The sequence below is a fragment of the Rhipicephalus microplus genome, chromosome X (assembly GCF_043290135.1).
Source record: "Rhipicephalus microplus isolate Deutch F79 chromosome X, USDA_Rmic, whole genome shotgun sequence".
Taxonomy (NCBI): Eukaryota; Metazoa; Arthropoda; class Arachnida; order Ixodida; family Ixodidae; genus Rhipicephalus; species Rhipicephalus microplus.
In genome coordinates, this window is record NC_134710.1 from 245,213,610 (window position 1) to 245,234,307 (window position 20,698).

Here is a 20,698-nt window from a genome sequence, read left to right on the forward strand (position 1 = left end):
TCCGAGCGGTCGGCATATGAGCCCGAGATAGAAGTTACGACGATATTGGTGCTCGAATAGCGCCCTCCCTGAGCTGCCTTTTCACGGTACCATGGACGCTGTAATTTAGTAAATGAATAAAGTGTTCTCACTGTCCTTCTTATCAAGTATATTTCTTATTATACTTCGTTATTGCGTTCTTTCAGAGCCACTGACCAAGGTGCTGACGGCTTTCTCGGTTGTCTCGAATACCAACATGCTGCTCACGACAGAAGCGGCCAGTGAATCAGACAGCATAAAGCTGCGCTTCATTCACGGCATGCGATTCTGGAGTTCATCGTGGGTCATTTTGGGACACACCTACTTCCTTGTCAGCGTAACCTCGCTGGGTGAGCCTGCCTTGAAGTGAAGTCTTTTGGTTATCACCATAATGCCACTTAGTATGCACACGAATTAGGCAATCCGCCCATGGAAGCATGCCAAAACAAGAAGCGCGGCAACAGAAGAGGGTTATAGGAAACGGCAATAGAAACTAGAAAAAATGATATGACCAAGTGATTGTATGTGTGCATGGCGTTCTCTAAATGAGATGAACCTTCACCTAAATCGTTTTGAATATGACAAAAAAAATGTCAACTAAACATTCACAAGCATTTCGAAAAGAACAGAACAGCAAAGTCTCTAAAGACGTACTACCCGCCACGCAGCATGAGCGACTTTACTGGTGCTGAGGTACTGTCCTTAAAAGTTTTGTACCTATAATCAAAGATGTTGTGCGATTGGCAATCGGCATTGTGTTCCCAGGAAAAAAAAACGATGAATTACGCAGTGCACGTTGACAATGGGTGGGCTGCGAAGTCAGACAAACGCAGAGCAAAACTGGTCTTGAAGAAATTCTTAAGATTATAAAATAAATGGATGGCTATAGTTCACTGACATGCCTGTGCTTTAAAATTATGGACGCCAAATGCAAGATGTCAAAGCATGACATCTCCTTCAGTATTATTTAAAATATTAACTGACATTAAATACATTTTGTTTGTGTTCAAGTCAACCCTTACGTAAGCCTTAAACCAGGCCAGATAATATAATGAGAACAAAGAAGACTCACAAGGCCAATATTTCTGTGTTACTTTGAATTGACATTTGGTTTTGTTTCTTGCAGCTGATTCGTTCAACATAATCAAGTATCACAGCCAGGCCGCGTTCCTCATGATCGCCAACGCCTACCCTTGCATCCAGACGTTCCTTTTTATAAGGTGATTGAAATTCTCTATATTAGCGCTTGCACCCAGCGGTGGGCACGGAACACGCGATTTGAAGTGCGCTATCTTGAACGCTCCTTCCAGCCGCTTGCTCAATGCGCACCGCTGGCAAGTGTGTTTTATCATCGTGATGCCACTCTCGTAACAGTTTCGTAGAAACCATCTGTCTTACTTTTTTCTCTTTTCTTTTGACTTACAGCGGATTTCTTGTGGCATTCAACGTGATAAAGTACCTTAAGGATTACAAAGGAACCCTGGTCGTTCCTATCATTTTGCTCCTGCTTCGACGATACATAAGGTATGAATGTCCTGCAGACCCTACCAATATTTGTAGAAACGAATACTTTTGATTCTGAAAGCTAGCCCGAACAGGTATTAACTATCACAATAAACGTATACTTTAAATATTTATTTTTGATGCGTATAACAACAAGCAAGTACACAATTTTCTTTATATCTCTTAACATCATTTCACAAAAACTATCGGGCAAGTTATGATCGGTGCGCATATTCAGACCACTGATCAGAAGCAGCGCGTTCAGATCGAATCACTGCTCGGGAGAAAGGCTGCCTGGAGGCACCCACTACCGACGACTGCTGTAATGCTTCTATGTCCCTGTATTCTTAAGACCATAGCAGCATGACTGTCAGACAATGTTGTTATAGAACATAATAACGAAGGATGTCAGACATCAGCAAACGCTTTTATGAACGCATTTTTTTATTTTGGGTTGGGCTGTCTGCATTTTGCGACAGATAGAAACTAACGATGTTCGCGTACACACACACACACACACACACACACACACACACACACACACACACACACACACACACACATATATATATATATATATATATATATATATATATATATATATATATATATTCTCTGCATTCAGTCATCAAGGATACTGTTTTCAATGCATATGTCACAAGTACGCACAGTTCAATCTATTGAGCAGTTATGTTTTGCCATTCCTTTCATGTATATTAGTGAATTATCTCCACCAGCTGCCCTCTAAGCCTGTTAGTTTCCCCTCCTCAACAGGATCACAGCACCGGTGATGTTCCTGGTGGGAATATGGCTTCTAATGCCACTCATTCTCACGGGCCCGCTATTCTCCGAGTACAAGGACATCCTTTTTGGTCAATGCGAAAAGAACTGGTGGCGCGTACTGCTCCACATAAATAACTGGGTGCCTTTCTTCGACATGGTGAGTGCCATATGACACCCACGTTTTCATCGCGATTTGATGAAAAGAAAAAAAAACTAGCTCTCCTTTACGAGTACCAGACTGACAAAAAAAGCACAATGCCACACTCGCTTGCGTAACTAATACACTTTTGGCCCGACTATCTGCTTCCGACTGCCATGCGATGAAGAATCGAACCCAAAGCGAATGTTTGCGCAATCACAGTGCACATTTACTGCGCACCACATTTACAGTGCACTGCGTTTGCAGTGCAACAAGAAAAAACAATATTGGTATTTTTAAAAATACCGTATATAGTTTCAATATTGTGTTCTGCTCTATTATTTTCAGTTATATTCATCGCACATTTGTACCTGATCGCATTCATTTGCAATAATTACTTGCACATGCGAGAAGTAATATAATCACCTGTTTTTGGAACCATTTTTTTTGCTTCTCTATTCTGATTTCTAGATGTTGCACACTACAGTATAAGCTACTGAATTGATAAAAAACGATAAAAGCCACCTGCTCGTAAAACGTAACCGCGGTGCACGGAAACTCAAAAGCAGGTCACTTTTTTATGTACATTCCTGGGTTAAAAAAAATGGTAGATCCCACATACAGTGGGAATCGATGATATGCAAAGCACAAATGAGAAAAACTGTTATGTCACTTTAAAATTAACCCAACGTCACGAGCAGGACATAAATTAAAGCGTAGATGACTTCCATGTCATGATTATCATAGTTTCGTATGAAATTTGTGCTCGTCCTTCATTCACATAGCATAATACCAAAATTGGTATATATGAAGCTAGCGAAATGTCCATGAGCGCATCAGTAGGGTGGCATGTAGTCTTGTTCTTGCATGATACGCATGCGATGATTATCATGTTTGCGCAATTCACATGCTTTCGTCATCCATTCACATCACGTAACGCCTACTTTGGTACATTTCAAGCTATCGAAACGACTGTGAGTGCATCTGAGCGTGGTATGTAGTCACGCTCTTACATGACATGCATGTCATGATTCACACTTCAGGGCCTGTCATTTATGTTCGCATGCAGTCATATCATACCATGCCAGTTTGACGATATGTAATGTGAATAATTCCCAGAGAAGGCAAGCGGGTTAGGAGGAGACGGAAGGTTAGGTGGGCAGATTAGATTAAGAAGTTTGCGGGTATCAATTGGCAGCAGCAAGCACAGGACCGAGTTAACTGGCAGAACATGGGAGAGGCCTTTGTCCTGCAGTGGACGTAGTCAGGCTTATGATAATGATGAATGTGAATGAAACCACTGCAGGAACAGCAAGAACGTGACATGTAAATCCTGACATTAATGAAATACACTTAATGATTTTCATGTTATGACTAATTATTTATGCCCATCATGCAGTTACATTGTCATTCCAATTTTAGTTTTGATACCATTATCCAAACTGCAAGTAGAGTTATAAGTCGTAGGCAGATAGATAGATAGATAGATAGATAGATAGATAGATAGATAGATAGATAGATAGATAGATAGATAGATAGATAGATAGATAGATAGATAGATAGATAGATAGATAGATAGATAGATAGATAGATAGATAGATAGATAGATAGATAGATAGATAGATAGATAGATAGATAGATAGATAGATAGATAGATAGATAGATAGATAGATAGATAGATAGATAGATAGATAGATAGATAGATAGATAGATAGATAGATAGATAGATAGATAGATAGATAGATAGATAGATGCGGTAAAGTCGCCGAAGTTCACTCAAAAATGCTTCGCATTTAAAATTATTCGAAGGTCCGCATGCACGAAAAAAAGACCAGATCTGTTTCGACAAGCAGGCTGCGTACATCAAGGTAGTCGTGTCAAGCAGGGCGAAGAAGCCAATTGCTTTATCATTAGTCATTACAGTTCCACAGATGATATGAGTTGTCCATGACGCTAGGCACTACCACTACCACCACCACTACAAATGATAATAATAATTGCACTTAACACCCCAAAACCATGATGTAATGAGACGTCGTAGTGGAGGGCTCCAGGAATTTCTAACATCTGGTGTTCTTTAACGTCCGTTGACGTCCTATAGTACATGGGCATTTGTCCTCTCTTGTCCTCTAGCATTTCGCCTCTATCGAAATGTGACTGCCGCGGCTGAGACGAAACCCGTGACCCCCAGACTAGCAGCCGAGCACCATAACCACTGCTCCCCCATGGCAGACTAGCCAAAAAAAGCTGAATCATTACTTGAGCACCTTCATTCAAAGATTAGCCTTCTTTCTCTCTCTCCCTATATATATATATATATATATATATATATATATATATATATATATATATATATATAGATGCACAAATTGCAGAACTATTGGTTGTTACGCTCGTCAAGCTGCATTCTTACACCTTTGTTAGCAAAAAGAATAAAGCCTTCAGCAACAGGAATGCTTTAAATAAACTTTAAACATGAATAGAAGTTTATACGTAGAAATATGTATTGCGCATACAGATTTGTACAAAGTACATGCATACACTTATTTAGTAAAAGTGGTCGTATACTAGCATATAGCGCCTAAAAGCGATGATCACTTCTAACCGTCTTTCAATTTATCCGGCTAGAAGTGAGGGCTTCGAATGACGGTGATGTCACTTGAACAAGTCACCAAGCAAAAAAAAAAATGCCCCCACTTCCCGAAGGAAATCGTGAGGGCATTGCGTAGTGTCCATAACGGCGTATCGCACATGAGAACGAAGCGGTGGAAGAATAACGTTTTACTTTTCTTTTTTTTTACACCGTGCAGCCAATAGCACCATTCACCTCACATGGTGGTTTTCTGTCGCGCGAAGTGCTGTATGCATTTCCAGCTTTAGTAGCTAGTGTGCACGGTTATGTTTCACTACAAATGTCGTCGAAAGGCTTCTTGCGTGTGGAGGGAGTGAACAAAACGTTTATTTGGTGTTCCGCGCGAGAAAATTGGTGAATTGTATTCTGGAAGCTCAGCATAAGAGAGTCTCGATCCGTGCAGCGAAGGCTAACGAGCGCATCGAGGCACGTCAGACACGAGCGCCATCTGGCAGTTGTCTTCGAAAACGAAGGAAGGCGTGCGCGCCCGCGGAGAAAGACGCATGCCTGTCTCGGAGGCGATAAGGTATACAACGCAAAGCGACGGGTAGGTGCCACCACCATGGCGTCTTAGCAAGGCGTTGGAAACACTTGCTTTTTTGAGCATAGCGTTGCACTGTCAGCGCAGCGTGATAAACGCTACTGTCCTTAGAATTACTTGTGTGTGCCTTCTCTAGTATAAAGGCACACATACAAAACATCAACGTGTTATTATGGTGCCTCAGATATGGGCAATAATTGCTTTTTAATTCACAATCGCACAAGTAAGGACGCTGAAACTCGAGCAATATTGATGGGCACTGCGGATGGGGTTGGCCGTTTGAGGTATCGTTCGGTCACTTCATGCCATAAGGGGGATCGTTACCGCGGACAAACAGACAAATAGACAGACAGAGAGGCCGAAGTTTTGGCGTCGAAGGTCCCCTAAAAAGACTATCATCTTTAAAATACTACGAAGGGTACAAAATAAACAGCGGTCTCAGTTCGGCGTTGGCGTTTCACAGTGGCGTCTCAAGCACACATTTCCGGATGTTCTTGAGAGGCGCCCAGCAAGCGAATGGTCGCAAGTGAGGCGCGAGTGGACGAGAGAGTGGGGCGCAAAGAGGAAAGAGAGTGAACAGCGAGAGAAGGAGCACTGCACCTACCCTCTCCTACACTCTTTCATACCACATGCTCCGGTTGCTAGGGGCGCGCCCGCAGTTGTTGTTGACAGCTGCCGACGCCGAAGCGTGACATGGTGGAGGCTCCAGTTGCTAGGGGCGCGCGCCCTCAGATGTTGCTGTGGGAGAGGGCGGTGGACGGATTCCGACGGAAGCCTGGCATAGCCCGACTAAGAAATGCATCGCATTTACAAGGATTTTTTTTTTTTGTGTGTGTGGAAAATATGCAATCTCCAACTACTAATTTTAAAAGCATTGAGACTTGGGCACATCCCGGCCGAAAACTATCAGCAACTGGAAGATATTATGACTGTAGGAAAGTCACAAGTGCAAATTATTTTTTTTTCAATAGGTACGAACAGCCGCCGCCACCATCATAATAAAAATTACCTTTTGATATTTATAGTATATGACCTCCACACGATTGCAACACACTTTTCATGTGTTTTCTTTTTGTTCCTCAGTGTCTTGGTCACCTTTGGTACGTCAGCGTCGATTGGCAAATTTACGCTTCTCTATGGGTCATTCCGATGTTAATCATCAGGTATGACATTTTAACATTTCTCTAAATTTTTGTTTCCACTGTAGTCTATGTACACTTGTGGGCTTCTAGATTTCTTATCTCAATTTGTCCCGATGAGTGTTTCACGTACACAGATTCAGTGCAACGTTTGCCATCAATGCTACTCCGAAAGAATATTTTTGAACTGTTATAAGCCCTGTTTGGAATTATACAAAAATGACGTTGCTTTTGCTTGTGTGAAAAATCTGCTTAATTCAACACATGCGAAAATAAGCTTGCGAACAGTCCTTTTGTTCTCTCGTTTTTTGTTTTTTTTGTGTGATGAAATACTGCCATCAACACTCTTTCCACATGCTTAGCGCAAAGCCATGCTTGACGCTTTAGTTGCTTTTCATGAAATATCATTGCCCTACAAGGCAAGTGAATGTCAATAATAACTTTGAAAGTGCGGGAGATTAGGTGAGTTACACCAACGTTTGTCCTCCTTTTTTTTTTTGGAACTGTATTCGGTCCTGTCAATGCTTAGTGCACATGCTATTGGAGGCTATTGCAGCTAGCTCCCATATGTGTGCGAAAATTATTCCTAATCATGTTTGAATAGGGTCCGAAATATGAGACATACCTGAAGGGAAGAGCAGCGCAGGAGTAAAGGATACGAAGCGTAAGGCACAATTCAGCAGATCCATTTTCTGTTTGATTGGAGTATGGCCATACCACTTGATGAACTCCTTTTTCTAATCTGGATTTCAGAAACAATCTGTCAACATAGAACATCAAGGTCAAACCAGAAATGACTCCAACTAACAGCGCAATTTAGGTGCTATGTACCCAAACCACAATAAAAACTCGGATTTATTGTACTTGGTTTTACAATATGTGGCATAGTAAATTCAAGCTTCAAGGGCCTGCTGCTACTTATCATTTAGTTGCGACTCTAGACCACGTCGTTTTGAGCTCGAGTGCCCACGCTATTATGAAACAAAACAGCGAGCTGTAAGGTGACTGGCAGTGCAATTTTACTCTCGCATACTTTCAGGTACAAAAAGGTTGGCTTCGGAGTGCTCACCCTCGTAGTGCTCGTCACATCTGCTATAGTCGCGATACAGACTCGTCTCTACGACTACGGACCTACAGCTATATACACCGACACCAACATCAAGTGAGACTCGATTCTATTTCTCGATATGAACGATATGCCCCACATAGCTATAACTTTCGTGCTAGCAGTGCAGTCCACGCTCATTGGTGGTCTGTTTAGTATAATCGGGTACTACACAAGTACTGATGATTCTTGAGAGTTTCCGAAAAGCCAAAATATAGGATGTTGAAGAAGGGCTAAGCTACTGCAGTTATAACATTCACTTAAATTAAAAGCGTTGGTGCTGCATTGTGACAATATTTGGTTGGCAGGCTGTCACCGAGGGGTATCCGGTAGGCCGGAAATGCATCGTGCACCACACGGGCCGACTATTTTCTCAAGGAGATTATTTTCCGTACAACAAACGCCAAGCTTCACCTTTGAAACGAAGATTGTCAGAGTAAAAGCATTGAAGATCGGCGCGATTCTTTTTCAACGTGACTTTTCTACTCCTCCTCGTATTCCCTAGAAACTTATCAAATTTAGCGGGATGTGTTGGCATGAAAAATCGGAAGCCTGCCGGGATTTATTTGCTTGTAAACAGCGATAGTTTTTACGTGGGGCTGACTAAGTATTAATGACTTGTTTATTTTGACTCTTAACACTGCATGCAAGCGTCGTACGAGCAAATGGCTGCCCTAGTGGCCCAAAATAGAAAATCTAGAAAGTCAATATTCTTTGTGATAAATTCGCAAGTATGCTGAAGCAACCGGGTCTTATGAGACACCTATAAACTATTAGTATAGCATAAACTAAACGAAGGACTATACATCCCGGCTTATCGAAGTTTCCAGCACCCTTTTTTAAAAGGGTAAACCATTTTTTTGCGTGCAATATCAATGCAGATTTTTGGCCCTATTGAAATTATTGAGAAGATCACATAAATCAGATGAACGATTGATCCACTGACACCTGTGGAAGTTCTGAGCAACTAGCCGCATACTAATAACAACGCTTTCAAGATAACTAGCTATGAATAGTGGCGCAAATATAGTTCCTAGCTATTAAGCAAACAATAGCGATATTCAGGTTGCCTATTTATAGAACACATGCAACCGGCACGTGGGGTATGGTTACGCGCATTCAGCTTTTACTACAAGTTTGCTTTGTTTCTAGTTAAAGGCACAACTTCATTTGCAAAATAGAGTTAGGATGAGGGTTCAAAGGCCATAGAGTCGAAAAAACAGAGACAAAGAAAACGACAAGACGTGCACTCGTCCTGTCGTCGTCCATTGTCTCTTTTCGGTGCTGTGTTCTCATTTAGTCTACTGAACCATCTAGCACAAAAGTCCCCTAGGGTGACAGTCATTCACGTGTTTTCAACCCATCGCAGCAAGACGATAGATGCTGGTAACCAGGTGTACTTCAAGCCTTTCGCCCACGCTGGGGCCTTCTGCGTGGGCGTCGCCACAGGATACGCTGTGCTCGCATTCGGAGCTATGAAAATCAATCTGGTAATTTCATTTCATGTATTCATTCACATGCGACTTTTTGTTGAACTCACGCATTCTACTACTGCCACAATAAATTTAGACATGTCGTATACCCATTTTAGTAGGTCTCATGAGACATTGAGGAAACAACCCTGAATTGATGCCTCTGGGCTATGCGCCTATTTGGGCACCGCTAGAAAATATGAAGCCTGCAGCGAAGCATCAGAGTATAGCTCGCACTTCCGCATGCGTTGGTTGCAAAACCTTATCTACGAGTTCTTTTCTTTTTTCGTTCGTCATGCAAGTGAACTTCCGCAGTCCCTGTGACTTGCCTACAACCCATATACCTCTGCAAACGACTTCGAGTGGCGTGCAAGCCTGGGACGCTATTGTTCTGTGCAAGTGTCGTTCAACCACCCCTATACGGTCATATGAGGCCGGCACACAAGTAAATGACCCCTCTATAAACAATACGCTGTAGATAAGGGGATTTGTGTTACTAATGATCTAAAGCGACGATGTTGTGTCTATTTTGCAGCCATTGTGTGCTAAATCAGATAAGTATAGTCGGTAACAACCTAAGAATAAATACACGCTCTGCCCTCGGTACTGCAGCACGCCAACCTGTGCAACAGAGCAGTTATTGGTAATTTCCGTTCTAACCGTAAACACCTTCCTGCTGATGAAGCAAATATTAGACATGTTATGAACTAAAAGTTGCCTGTTTCTTGGTAAGGTGTTACGTTTGACTGACTGAGCAGTGAAGTCGGAGTTTTCGATGAAATTCGCCAATAAGTAAGATTTTACGACTGAAAATTATCAAAATGTACACGTGCCTGTGCAGCCAAGTCATATATATATATATATATATATATATATATATATATATATATATATATATATATATATATATATATATATATATATATATGCTTGAAATACGTGTAAGGTCCTCACGTCACAAAAATAAAAGATTGCAATTAGTAGACTATTTATAAAAGTTCTCTTTGGGTGGAACAGTGATCGCTGTGGGCTGAGCTTGCATTTATTCTTAGGCTGTAACCGACTATGATACCGACGATGCGCTTCTATGGTTGTGTTTCAGATTTTCTAGATGGCAGTAATTATGGTGCTTTTTCATAATGTGTCCGTAACTAAGCTTCTTCACACTCGTTATATAAGAGACGAGGGTTCTGAGGATGAAAGTGCAAGAGTTTTGTACTGCTTTTTTCTTCTTTTCTGTCATACCGCTTGCTGTAGAACCATTGCACAAAGTGAAGCGCTTATTCGGCACAAGGCATCATCAGCGGCGCATCAACAAAATGGCACATGCCTGCTCCTGTAACAGTTGATGCAGGCGGCCATGTGGGTGCTGTCGGGCGTGATAGCCGCAGTGGTGATCTTCGGTCCATTCCGATGGTACAAGGGCGCCGCCTACGACACAGCCGACGCGCTTCTGTACGCGGCCACGCACCGCACCGCCTGGTCCCTAAGCTTGGCCTGGATGACGTTCGCCTGCGCGACTGGCCGCGGTGGCCTGGTGAACCGTTTCTTGAGCTGGGCGGCTTTCGTGCCACTGAGCAGACTCTCGTTCTGCGCATTTCTTATGCAGACCGTGGTTATTCTCAGTAGGAGCCTCGTCACCCGAGAGCGCATTCACTACTCGCATACCTCCATGGTGCGTATATGCAAGCTTTGTTGTTTCATTTATGCTAAATGTAATAAATTGGGGAAGTACTTTATACACGAGCAGATACATTGGCAAAGAAGCAGCTAAACCTATGTAGTGCGTCTTCGTTATTGTGAATGATGTTTGGATGAATCGATCTGATAACGCGCTTTTGTGAGCTTGGTATAATTTCCAACTCACCCAAGTCCACAACTTGCTTGCTGTCACTTCAAGTGCTGACCCTACCAAATACATCTTGTGTGAGAGAGTGTTGTTTTATGAAGGAGCGAGACAGCGACATTCCCCAGGTAACAGAGAGCTCGAAATTGCGCCTGCGCATAGCTGCATACTCGGTTTCACTCTCAAGCTTTCTCTTACGGTTCTAACTGCCTTTTCAAGCCTTGCCATTCAGACTGAATCGAGCGCATATGCTCCTAAGGACGGTAGGAGCGCTATAAAGTTATGCCACTCATGAGCTTATGACATGAACAGCTATTCGTAAAATAGGGACAAATTGTATTTTGCTCAAAACTATTTTGCAGCGATTGAAGCAGGAGCTCACAAAACTAATGAGACGACCTAGATCCCTCAATTTGGACAAATTACCCGCAACGGCCTTACTTTTACACTCATAAAGAGGACGCTTGCTCTGATTACGTTTATCTCAAGCCTCATTGGCAGTAATATTTGCCTATTTTCTGACACTGTCTCAAGCTACTCTGTATGCTCCTCCCACTGCGCAGTTCCAGGACTTCCTGTTCGCCTTCATGATGACGTACATGTGTGCCTTCCTACTGTTCCTGGCCATCGAGGCGCCCGTTGGTAATCTGGAGAAGATGCTGTTCATGGGCAGCACCAAGCAAATTGCTCAGGCCTCAAAGCGCTCCAAGGCACCGCATCAGCATTCGCCATCCAGCAACGCAGTGCCCGTCGAAGTGGTCATGATGCCGCACAAAAGGGCCGACAACGGGACAGACACCGACCACTATGACTTGTCCAAAAGCCGCCTCTAACACCATCAGGCCGTTGCTGTCAATTTTATGAGTGCCTACGTACGAGACCCGCGTTTAACGATGGACTGATGGCAAAAGTGGTCTAGACTGCGCCAATATTGAGAGTATTCACTGCAATTTGCAAAAAAAAAAAAAAAGCAGCAACGGGTGTGCTCCCCTGTCAGCGCGGATGCCTTCTTTACGCATATTTTTGTCCCCGCACGCTAGGACAAGGGGCGTTGAGCGTTTCGCCTGATAATTTATTATAACGCTCCATGGTCTTTGTGATCAATAACTCATTTGCAGTGTTACTTTCAAATGACGCACCATAACACGGGGTGTCTCTCTTTGTGGGACCGAAAAGCAGTGAGTGCTACAGTATTACTGATGTCCGTTTCATCAATGCATTATGCATCCTTATGATGCGAAACTAAAGCTGATGGGGAGTGCCTTCTCGGTAAAGCTTCTTTCGTCACATCTATTTTTACTGACTTCGGCACTCAGCACACGCTCAACTTGATGTGTCGGAAAGATGTCCATCCGAAGCCTGAGCTCAATGCGTTACATAGATGAGTCATGAGTAGAGTTCACAGTGGGAAGCATTTTAATGTAGCAGTATAGCTTTCCAAGCCTCAGGTAATCAATATATTTGATCTAATACGCCAAAGGTGATGAAAGCCCTGTTGAAGCACCAAATAACAGCGGGTGGTTGTTTAACATAATAACTAGACTACGCAACATTGTGGTTTATTGCACGGGGCATGATGGTACTGTAATTCTGCCAAAAATGTTTTTTATATGCAACGTCTTACAAGTCAATATGAGTGTGCAATATGCGTCCCGCGTCCCTTGCGTTAAAAACACTAACTCTATCCTCACATTTTCAATAATTGATTATAAGAAGTCGTCATCATACGTAGCATAAAGTAGGTGCAATGTTGACTACTTTTGTAGACGACATATAGCTCGGAATGTTTTGATAATGAGCAGTTTTAAAACGGCAGGGAGAGAATGTACATCAAAAAAGAAGGTAAATGGTTTCCAGAGTGAAAAGTTCGGCACTTAAATCATTGCAGAAAGCACCAATGTCTGCAATCTTTCTTAGCTTCACAACAAACGAAATAACCAGTCATTCATCAAAACAACATTACTGTTAGGATACGTGAGGGATCTTCGTTTTGTTTTTGTGGCTTGCCGTATGAGAGCAACACCATACATTCACGACACCTCTGCAGCGAAACTAACAAAAGTGATTCCACATAAGAGTGATTCCACAGATAAAGGCGCCACGAAGTGATGCGCGGTTTTGTCCTCAATTCGCGGGGGTGATGTTTATGTTAGGCAAAACCTGGTGTACCTGAACAATATTACTGATTCAACTTTTATAAGACAAGTTCAGTGTGCCACAAAAAGCGCATTAGGTAATAATAGAAACACTACATCGGTCGGCACACCGGACAGTTCATACACTATACTTACTCCATCTTTCACTATTCATTGAAGAAGAAATATTTTGCACATCTTCGCTGTACATAAACGCGTCACGATTAGCTTGCTCATATGCATATTATAGACGGATACTAAATATTCACGAAGCAAAATAAATAAACAAGTGAAAGTATGTTGAAGTCTGTTTTTTGCCTTTGCCCTCTAGTACTAGGAATGTTGAATAACTGCATTTGAAAGCTGTCATTGCATGAAATACCAATATACATTCATATAAATTGATACAGTGCTCCTAGGCCATCAAGAAACCGCCTTACTAACGGTAACGCGTTCTCTCCTGCACGCTGTCTATTTGGTTAAAGCGACAGTATGACAGTATGCGTTAATGAAGATCACTACAAGTTTATGAAAGCACAAAAAAACGTATATATATACAATGCCACATTTGCTGCCAGACAAGTGTGCTTTTTGAAATCCGCGAGATATTATTCACGTTTTGTTAACTTTCATCAAGCTATTAACTCTGCGTGCTCAAGCATTTAGTGTTTCCATCTGCTTGCCAGCTAAAGTATTTTAAGCCTGCAACACGTACTACCAACAGCAAAAGTTGGTTGGACACGTAATGTTCGCTAAAGTTGAATTCCCGTTTTTTCTGGTAATGTTATTTCGCAATAAATGTCCCAAACTGCACTTGGCATTCCTACCTATTGTCACCAGCTTGATTCAAAGCATTAGGCACTGATATAGCGAAAATTCGCATTTGTTGGCGTTTCAACGTCCCGCAAACTTTTACTGTTGATAGTACACCTAATAGATATTGTTTTTGACTACTGCGACAAGCAGCTGTTAAAGATTCAATATTTTAAAACCTTCCCATCATAATGTCCTGGAAAAGTTCTAGACAACACGTTAAATGAATTTTCCGCAACGTATAATCACTTCCAAGTAACGTGTTCTTGCTGATGAAACTGATAACCCAAAAATGAGACCGCGCGCTCTAATCAGTCACTCATTTACATATGACCTTCGTAGTTTGACAATTCAGTGGGACTCAATACCCCAATACTCGTTTGACAAGTCATAATAAATGTGCCTAGAGGGAATTAACATTGTTATGGGTAATGGTAACATCTTAAGCACTATCATTATTATTCACATCTGGTTTCTGAAAGTGAACTTTACCAAAAAATGAACACCTAAGGCCACTCCGAAAATCAAGAGACAAACGACATCTTTAGTGATCGGCATTATGGTCGTTAAAAGTCATTAATTATTGACTGGAAGAGTGATTGCGTCAGAATGTACTGGCCGACTGCCTAAGTGAGAGAATAAATGCCTAAATGTTTGAAAAGATGTCAAATTGACTCAAAATTTGTGTTTATGAGACACGGACCGCAAGTCTACCGTGTCGTCTGTGTGTTCTCTTATCTCACAGAGACTCAGAGTGGAGACACTGATGCATCTTCGCCAATTTTGGCGAGTCAAAAAGGGCAGTGAAAGGAGGTCACTTCGCCTCCTGCTTACCTCTACAAATTGGCTGCATTCGCGTTATGGTTGTAAAAGAGTTGTGAGCAAGTCTGACATGGTTCAAGTTATTTTCTTGCAGCTCTGGCAAGTTTATCATGGTTGTTTCTCAGTTACAATATATGTGGTGAATGTTTGGCTTGCTTTGTACATTTCTCATAGCATAAAAGAGGAAAAGACAGTCATTTGTACGACACATTTTGGGTTTATTATGGGGCTGGTTCCCCTGTCCCATGATGTGCGTTGACAACTCGGATATACTCATTACTCACTGCTTGAAAACTTCCCACGCGCGTTTGCTTCATATTCTGGAAATATGAAGTCAAACCGCGATGCATATATACGCAAACATGTTCGTCAAGTATGTTCGTCAAGTGTAAACTCCATGTAGAGAATATGATGCATAGAATTCTCGTTACAAATGTGGAATATTGTACACAAGTCATACCGGTTACCAAAAAAACCAAGCGAATAATGACTTGTTAATCTTCTCTTCAAGCCTGTACCCATACCAACTTTTGATTATACCTGACAAAGAGCGTTGGAAAACTGTCCCACACTTCTCAACACAATTTATGTAGTTTTACTTCTGCTTCACATAAAACAAAGGCGAAAATCATTGCACTTTTGTAATACTGCCTTTCATTCTCAACAAGCTAACATGTGCGAAATTTCTCATTCCTCCACATTGTGCTAAGTCATCACACCTGTGACATTTGTTATTTTCACATGTGGGCTTTGGTGCTACCTTTCACGATAGTACCCTGTAAGTGGTCTTGTATATGATGTTAATCGGATGTTCAAAACCATGATGTGCAAGGTCATTACGTTCTAGACATTAATAACTATGGGGCTTGGTGAAGCCATTTGTACACGCCTAACATGGTACTGCGTTATATTCGCTGTTTTTTAGGAAGTCGGCAGCAATGCTCAAGAATCACTTGCTAAGATTATGATCGCCTCTGGCAGTCAACGAGGTTCCCCATGGTCAATCAAAACGCATTGTTTACAAATGCTATAGTAACCTTGCCCTAGCTGCCACTAAGAACTCATTGCAGGTTGTTTTGACTTTTTAGGAATATGTGTGAGTGAGCAGTACAATCGCCTGGCATCACCTCATCTAATTTCAGGCACACAGCGGGGTATTAACCCCTTGTGCAAGAGCTTTAGATCCATTGAAGCTGCAACTATACGTATCTGAGTTTTTTTAATTTTTTTGTTGCTCTTTCGTGTAGTATCTGAATTACACTTAGGCATGATTATGCCAGTTTATTTCCGAAAATAACAATGATGAAACACAAACAAATTTCAGACTGCTGTAACTAGTTCGTTATAGCACTCTCTTTGAATTGTTTCACTTTGTACCAGGAAGCTGGCATCTTTCACTTCGTGATTCCTGCGCGTTCACACGTAGATATGGGCACTGATAACTGGATGAGACCTTTCGCCAATACCATTGCCTAACTGAACCCATGATGACGTTCTTAGACTGTAGAACAGCGTGTAACTATATCCGCATGTGTAACAACCGTTTGAAGCTACATTTAAAGTGGTTATTTTGCATAGGTTAAACCTAAACTCAAAAGGCACCGATCGAAGTACACCGATCGAAAGGCAAACATGACCACAGACACTGTTTTGTGTTGTGAGTATATTAAAATAGGTTTTAGTGTGTCTTGTTTACTAATTATTACGACTTTCTTCGTAAGTAGTATAAGCGAGAGATTATAAATGTGCTCCAAAAATTTCTTCATTAAAACGTATTGCTTGAAATGAAATATAAGTAACTAAACCTAACAATATTCCGAGTAACTCCGTATGTCTTGAAGTGGCGCTGGTTATTGAGCTATCGATTAGCTATTTCATTTTTAGATACTGATCAAAGTTCAGTAAAACGAAGGTGTGTATCGCCATACTTTTTTGCAGACTAGTTGGTTCATACTTGAAAATTTAAATTGCTGCACGAACTTTCCTTCAAGTTTGTGCAGCAATTCAAATTTTCAAGTGTGTATCGCCATTATTTCCCTTTTACATTATTTCTTTGTTCTGTCCTGTATCTTTGCATAGTGTGCTGTTAAAATGATCAAGAACCCTTCTCGGGAGTTTTGTAAAGTAGGCAAATAATGAAATAACTCTTGTTTCGGGACAACTTTAATAAATATTCTTCTTGAAGTGGTAGTAGAAGCCGTTGGTATTGTTCAAATTGGTGCAACAGATATACTGACGACTATACATACCTAAGAAGGCACATTTGTGCATGTTTATTATTGCAATTTCTAAAAATACCCAAGAAGCTTCTTTGCTCTCATCCCAGAAACAGATTGAAGCATTTGAACAATATATTCGAGAAATACGATTACTAGGGACACAGCCTTCCTGTGTACGGGGCGAAGCAATAAGTGCGTTATTATTCGCCTATTATTTTTTTTCATACAAAACAAGCTGTTCACTCAGCCGTAATAAAATTACAACAGTAAACTGTGTTAAAATATTTTTACAGTTTTTCGAGACACGAATGCTTCTTTCAGGATTCTCGCACTATGCTAACACTCGAAGCTTATTTTTTTACATATTACATTTAGATATGTAATCAGGAATCTGCGAGTGGTAAAAGAATTGTTTTCTACTGCGGGAAATGAGCGTGTGTTCACTGAAACAATTTCGCCTTGGCGAAACATGCGTCCTAATGCAAACAACCTTAACACGAGCCAAGAAATTTTAGATTCATTGATTCATGTTAAATAACTATAAAGGTGGCGTATCGTTCTGTATTTGTTTAGTCTAGGTACGCAAAGTCACGCAAATATTTTAGTGGCATATTGCATGAGCTCCTCATTCTTTCCCGTTGAGCTGCAGCAACCTCAACCCAAATTTGCGACTTCTGATATTAACTTGTCATTGTTGGAACGTTTACAATCAGCAAGAGAAACGACAACCCAGACGCTTCCACATAGACAGTTTAAATAAAATTCAGCGATTCTAAAAACTTGACAGTGCAAATTCGAGACACGTTGTTCCTGTTTCTTGAAAGATAAATTTTATATCGTGGCCTAATGGTTAAGCCGAAAATACAATTTCATCATTCCTTGTGACAAAGCATAGTGATTATTTAGACATGTTTCCACAGGTACTCGCGAAATGCAAGCATGTTGTATGTATACAGATTCAACCTCTTGTAAATAAAAATGTCTAAAAAAATGTTCTCATGTGTGTTTCTTGATTTTGTGACCTAAATACTCATCCCGAAGATAAGTCAGCCCTTAATGAGCTGAAGGAAGGTATTGCTAATCAGACGACATTCGAAGTCTATAAGCAGCAAGCATATACGCATCCAGATGGAACCCATAATATGAAGACATCAAAGCCAAACGCCGAATGGTTCTTGTGTGGCTTAAACAAAAATTTATCTGATAGGGCAATCGTATAACTCGTGCTTTTACTTTACCTTTACAGCACGAAACAGCCTAACTCTTTTCAAGAAAAGTCTACTTCTGCGTTCCGATAGCACACGCATAGTCACCCAACTAATATAACATATTCCCAAATTTATTTTTATTGAATGAGGACTTTGCACAGCATAAACCATGTCATTTCTCACAGTCGAGTTAAGCAAGTCATGCATGAATTAATCCTCAAAAAGTAATTGTTAAGTTATCACCCTACTATTCTAATTAAACGTCGAAAATGTATTCAGGTAATATAACCATCAAAAATGCACGTTTTTGCCGAGATATCTTGAAGCTTGAAGCTACTTAATTTTTAAACCTGCAATGTTACAATTAAAACTCATTATAAGAATGATTGCAAATAAATATTGCGTTCAACTAAATAAAGTTGTTTATACATACTGCATGTACGTATTAAGCTTTGACACTTTTGCTTTCTTTTCAGTCGTGTGTTCTTATCCTGCTTTGATACCTCGTAATCGTAATGAAACGTAGGTGATTTACCAAAAACACCGAAGTTCAAAAATATATTTCACAAAAAGACCATCTTTATTTCCTTAATTCTGTTCGAAATTGAGGACCTCATTGAACACTTTGCGTTAAAACAACAAAAAAAAACGTTGCGATATTTCAGTTGCCTACAGGTTGTAACGCGTCACATAGGACCAAGTCAGCTTGCGGCCGCGCCCTTCGTTATGAGCTGAAAATTGGAAGTAAGACGTTCAAAATAAAGCTAACAAACCTGCTGCACAGCCTGACGGATGCTATGATTGCGTCTACACGAATAACGACAAAAGCCGCAAGCAGTTTACTGATGACATCTACGGCATGCCATGAACTCTGCTGTTACAATGCCGATACCTCAATACAGCGCCTTTGAGGACGTCAGTGGTAGCCTTCCATTGGCAGGCAAACGAGCAATGACGGATGTGCACGCGCAATGTCAATTCTAGACACCAAACACTTTATTCGTTATAGGGCGCAATACTGCAGTTTGGTACGGGCTCGTGAATTAGTAATAATTGTTTGGTCTTAACGTCCCAAAACCACTGTATGATTATCAAAGACGTCGTATTGGTGGGCTTTGGAAATTTCCACCACCTGGGGTTCTTTAACGTGCACCTAAAGCACAGGGGATCAACTGCTATCATAGTGCTTCATAAAGAAAGCAACAGAATACCAATCAAGAAGGGTGTAAGGCAGGGTGACACAATCTCCCCAATGCTATTTACCGCGTGCTTAGTGGAGGTTTTTAGAAGCCTAGAATGGGAAAAGTTAGGGATAAGAGTTAATGAAGAGTACCTTAGTAACCTGCGCTTCGCCGATGACATTGCATTGCTGAGTAACTCAGGGGACGAATTGCAACTCATGATTACGGAGTTAGACAAGGAGAGCACAAAGGTGGGTCTTAAAATTAATCTGCAGAAAACGAAAGTAATGCAGAACAACCTCGGAAAAGAGCAGCGCTTGGAGATAGCTAATAGTGCACTTCAAGTTGTAAAAGACTATGTCTACTTACGGCAGGTAATAACCGCGGAGCCAAACCACGAGATTGAAGTAACTAGAAGAATAAGAATGGAGTGGAGCACAATTGGCAAGCACTCTCAAATTATGACAGGTAGATTGCCACTATCCCTCAAGAGGAAGGTATATAACAGCTCTATCTTGCCGGTAATTAGCTACGGAGCCAAAACCTGGAGACTTACAAAGCGGGTTCAGCTTAAATTGAGGATGATGCAGCGAGCAATGAAAAGAAAAATGGTAGGTGTAACTTTAAGAGACAAGAAGAGAGCAGAGTGGATTAGGGAACAAACAAAGGTTGAGGATATCATAGTTGAAATCAAGAAGAGGAAATGGACATGGAGTGGGCATGTAGCGCGTAGACAGGATAACCGCTGGTCATTAAGGGTAACTAACTGGAGGAGGAGGAAGGATTGATAGAGGAAGGACAGGGAGGTTAGCCAGTTCTCAGACCGGCTGGCTATCGTGTACTGGGGAAGGGGGTAAGGGGAATAAAAGATGAGAGAAAATAGACGTTGAAGGAAAAAAGGGAGAGAAGGTCATCAGACGATCCACGACGCTGCTTACAGTCTGTCTCTAAGACCACTTGCCCGCAGAAAGCGCAACAACGCTCTCAATGCCTTGCATGCAGAGGATGGTCTCGGCCAGTGTCCTAATACCCTTTCTTCTGACAATTTGCGATTGTCTAGTCTATCTAAAACTTTCGACAGTTCTTTTCTTGGCACACTGAAGCGAGGACACTCGCAGGATTCCCAGAGAAGGTAAGCGGGT

At 41.4% G+C, this 20,698-nt stretch overlaps 1 protein-coding gene across 1 annotated transcript in view; it reads left to right on the plus strand.

Annotated features, from left to right (window-relative positions):
- The window catches only part of LOC119162282 (nose resistant to fluoxetine protein 6), an 89,246-nt gene extending 71,084 nt beyond the window's left edge, over positions 1 to 18,162 (plus strand). The window contains exons 5-13 of the mRNA XM_037414738.2: positions 186 to 368; positions 1,145 to 1,238; positions 1,444 to 1,542; positions 2,296 to 2,461; positions 6,700 to 6,779; positions 7,795 to 7,917; positions 9,230 to 9,350; positions 10,678 to 11,007; positions 11,742 to 18,162. Coding sequence (XP_037270635.2) covers positions 186 to 368; positions 1,145 to 1,238; positions 1,444 to 1,542; positions 2,296 to 2,461; positions 6,700 to 6,779; positions 7,795 to 7,917; positions 9,230 to 9,350; positions 10,678 to 11,007; positions 11,742 to 12,011 — 1,466 coding nt within the window. The 3' untranslated portion in view covers positions 12,012 to 18,162. The remainder of the gene's footprint in view (positions 1 to 185; positions 369 to 1,144; positions 1,239 to 1,443; positions 1,543 to 2,295; positions 2,462 to 6,699; positions 6,780 to 7,794; positions 7,918 to 9,229; positions 9,351 to 10,677; positions 11,008 to 11,741) is intronic.
- Positions 18,163 to 20,698: the final 2,536 nt, after the last annotated feature.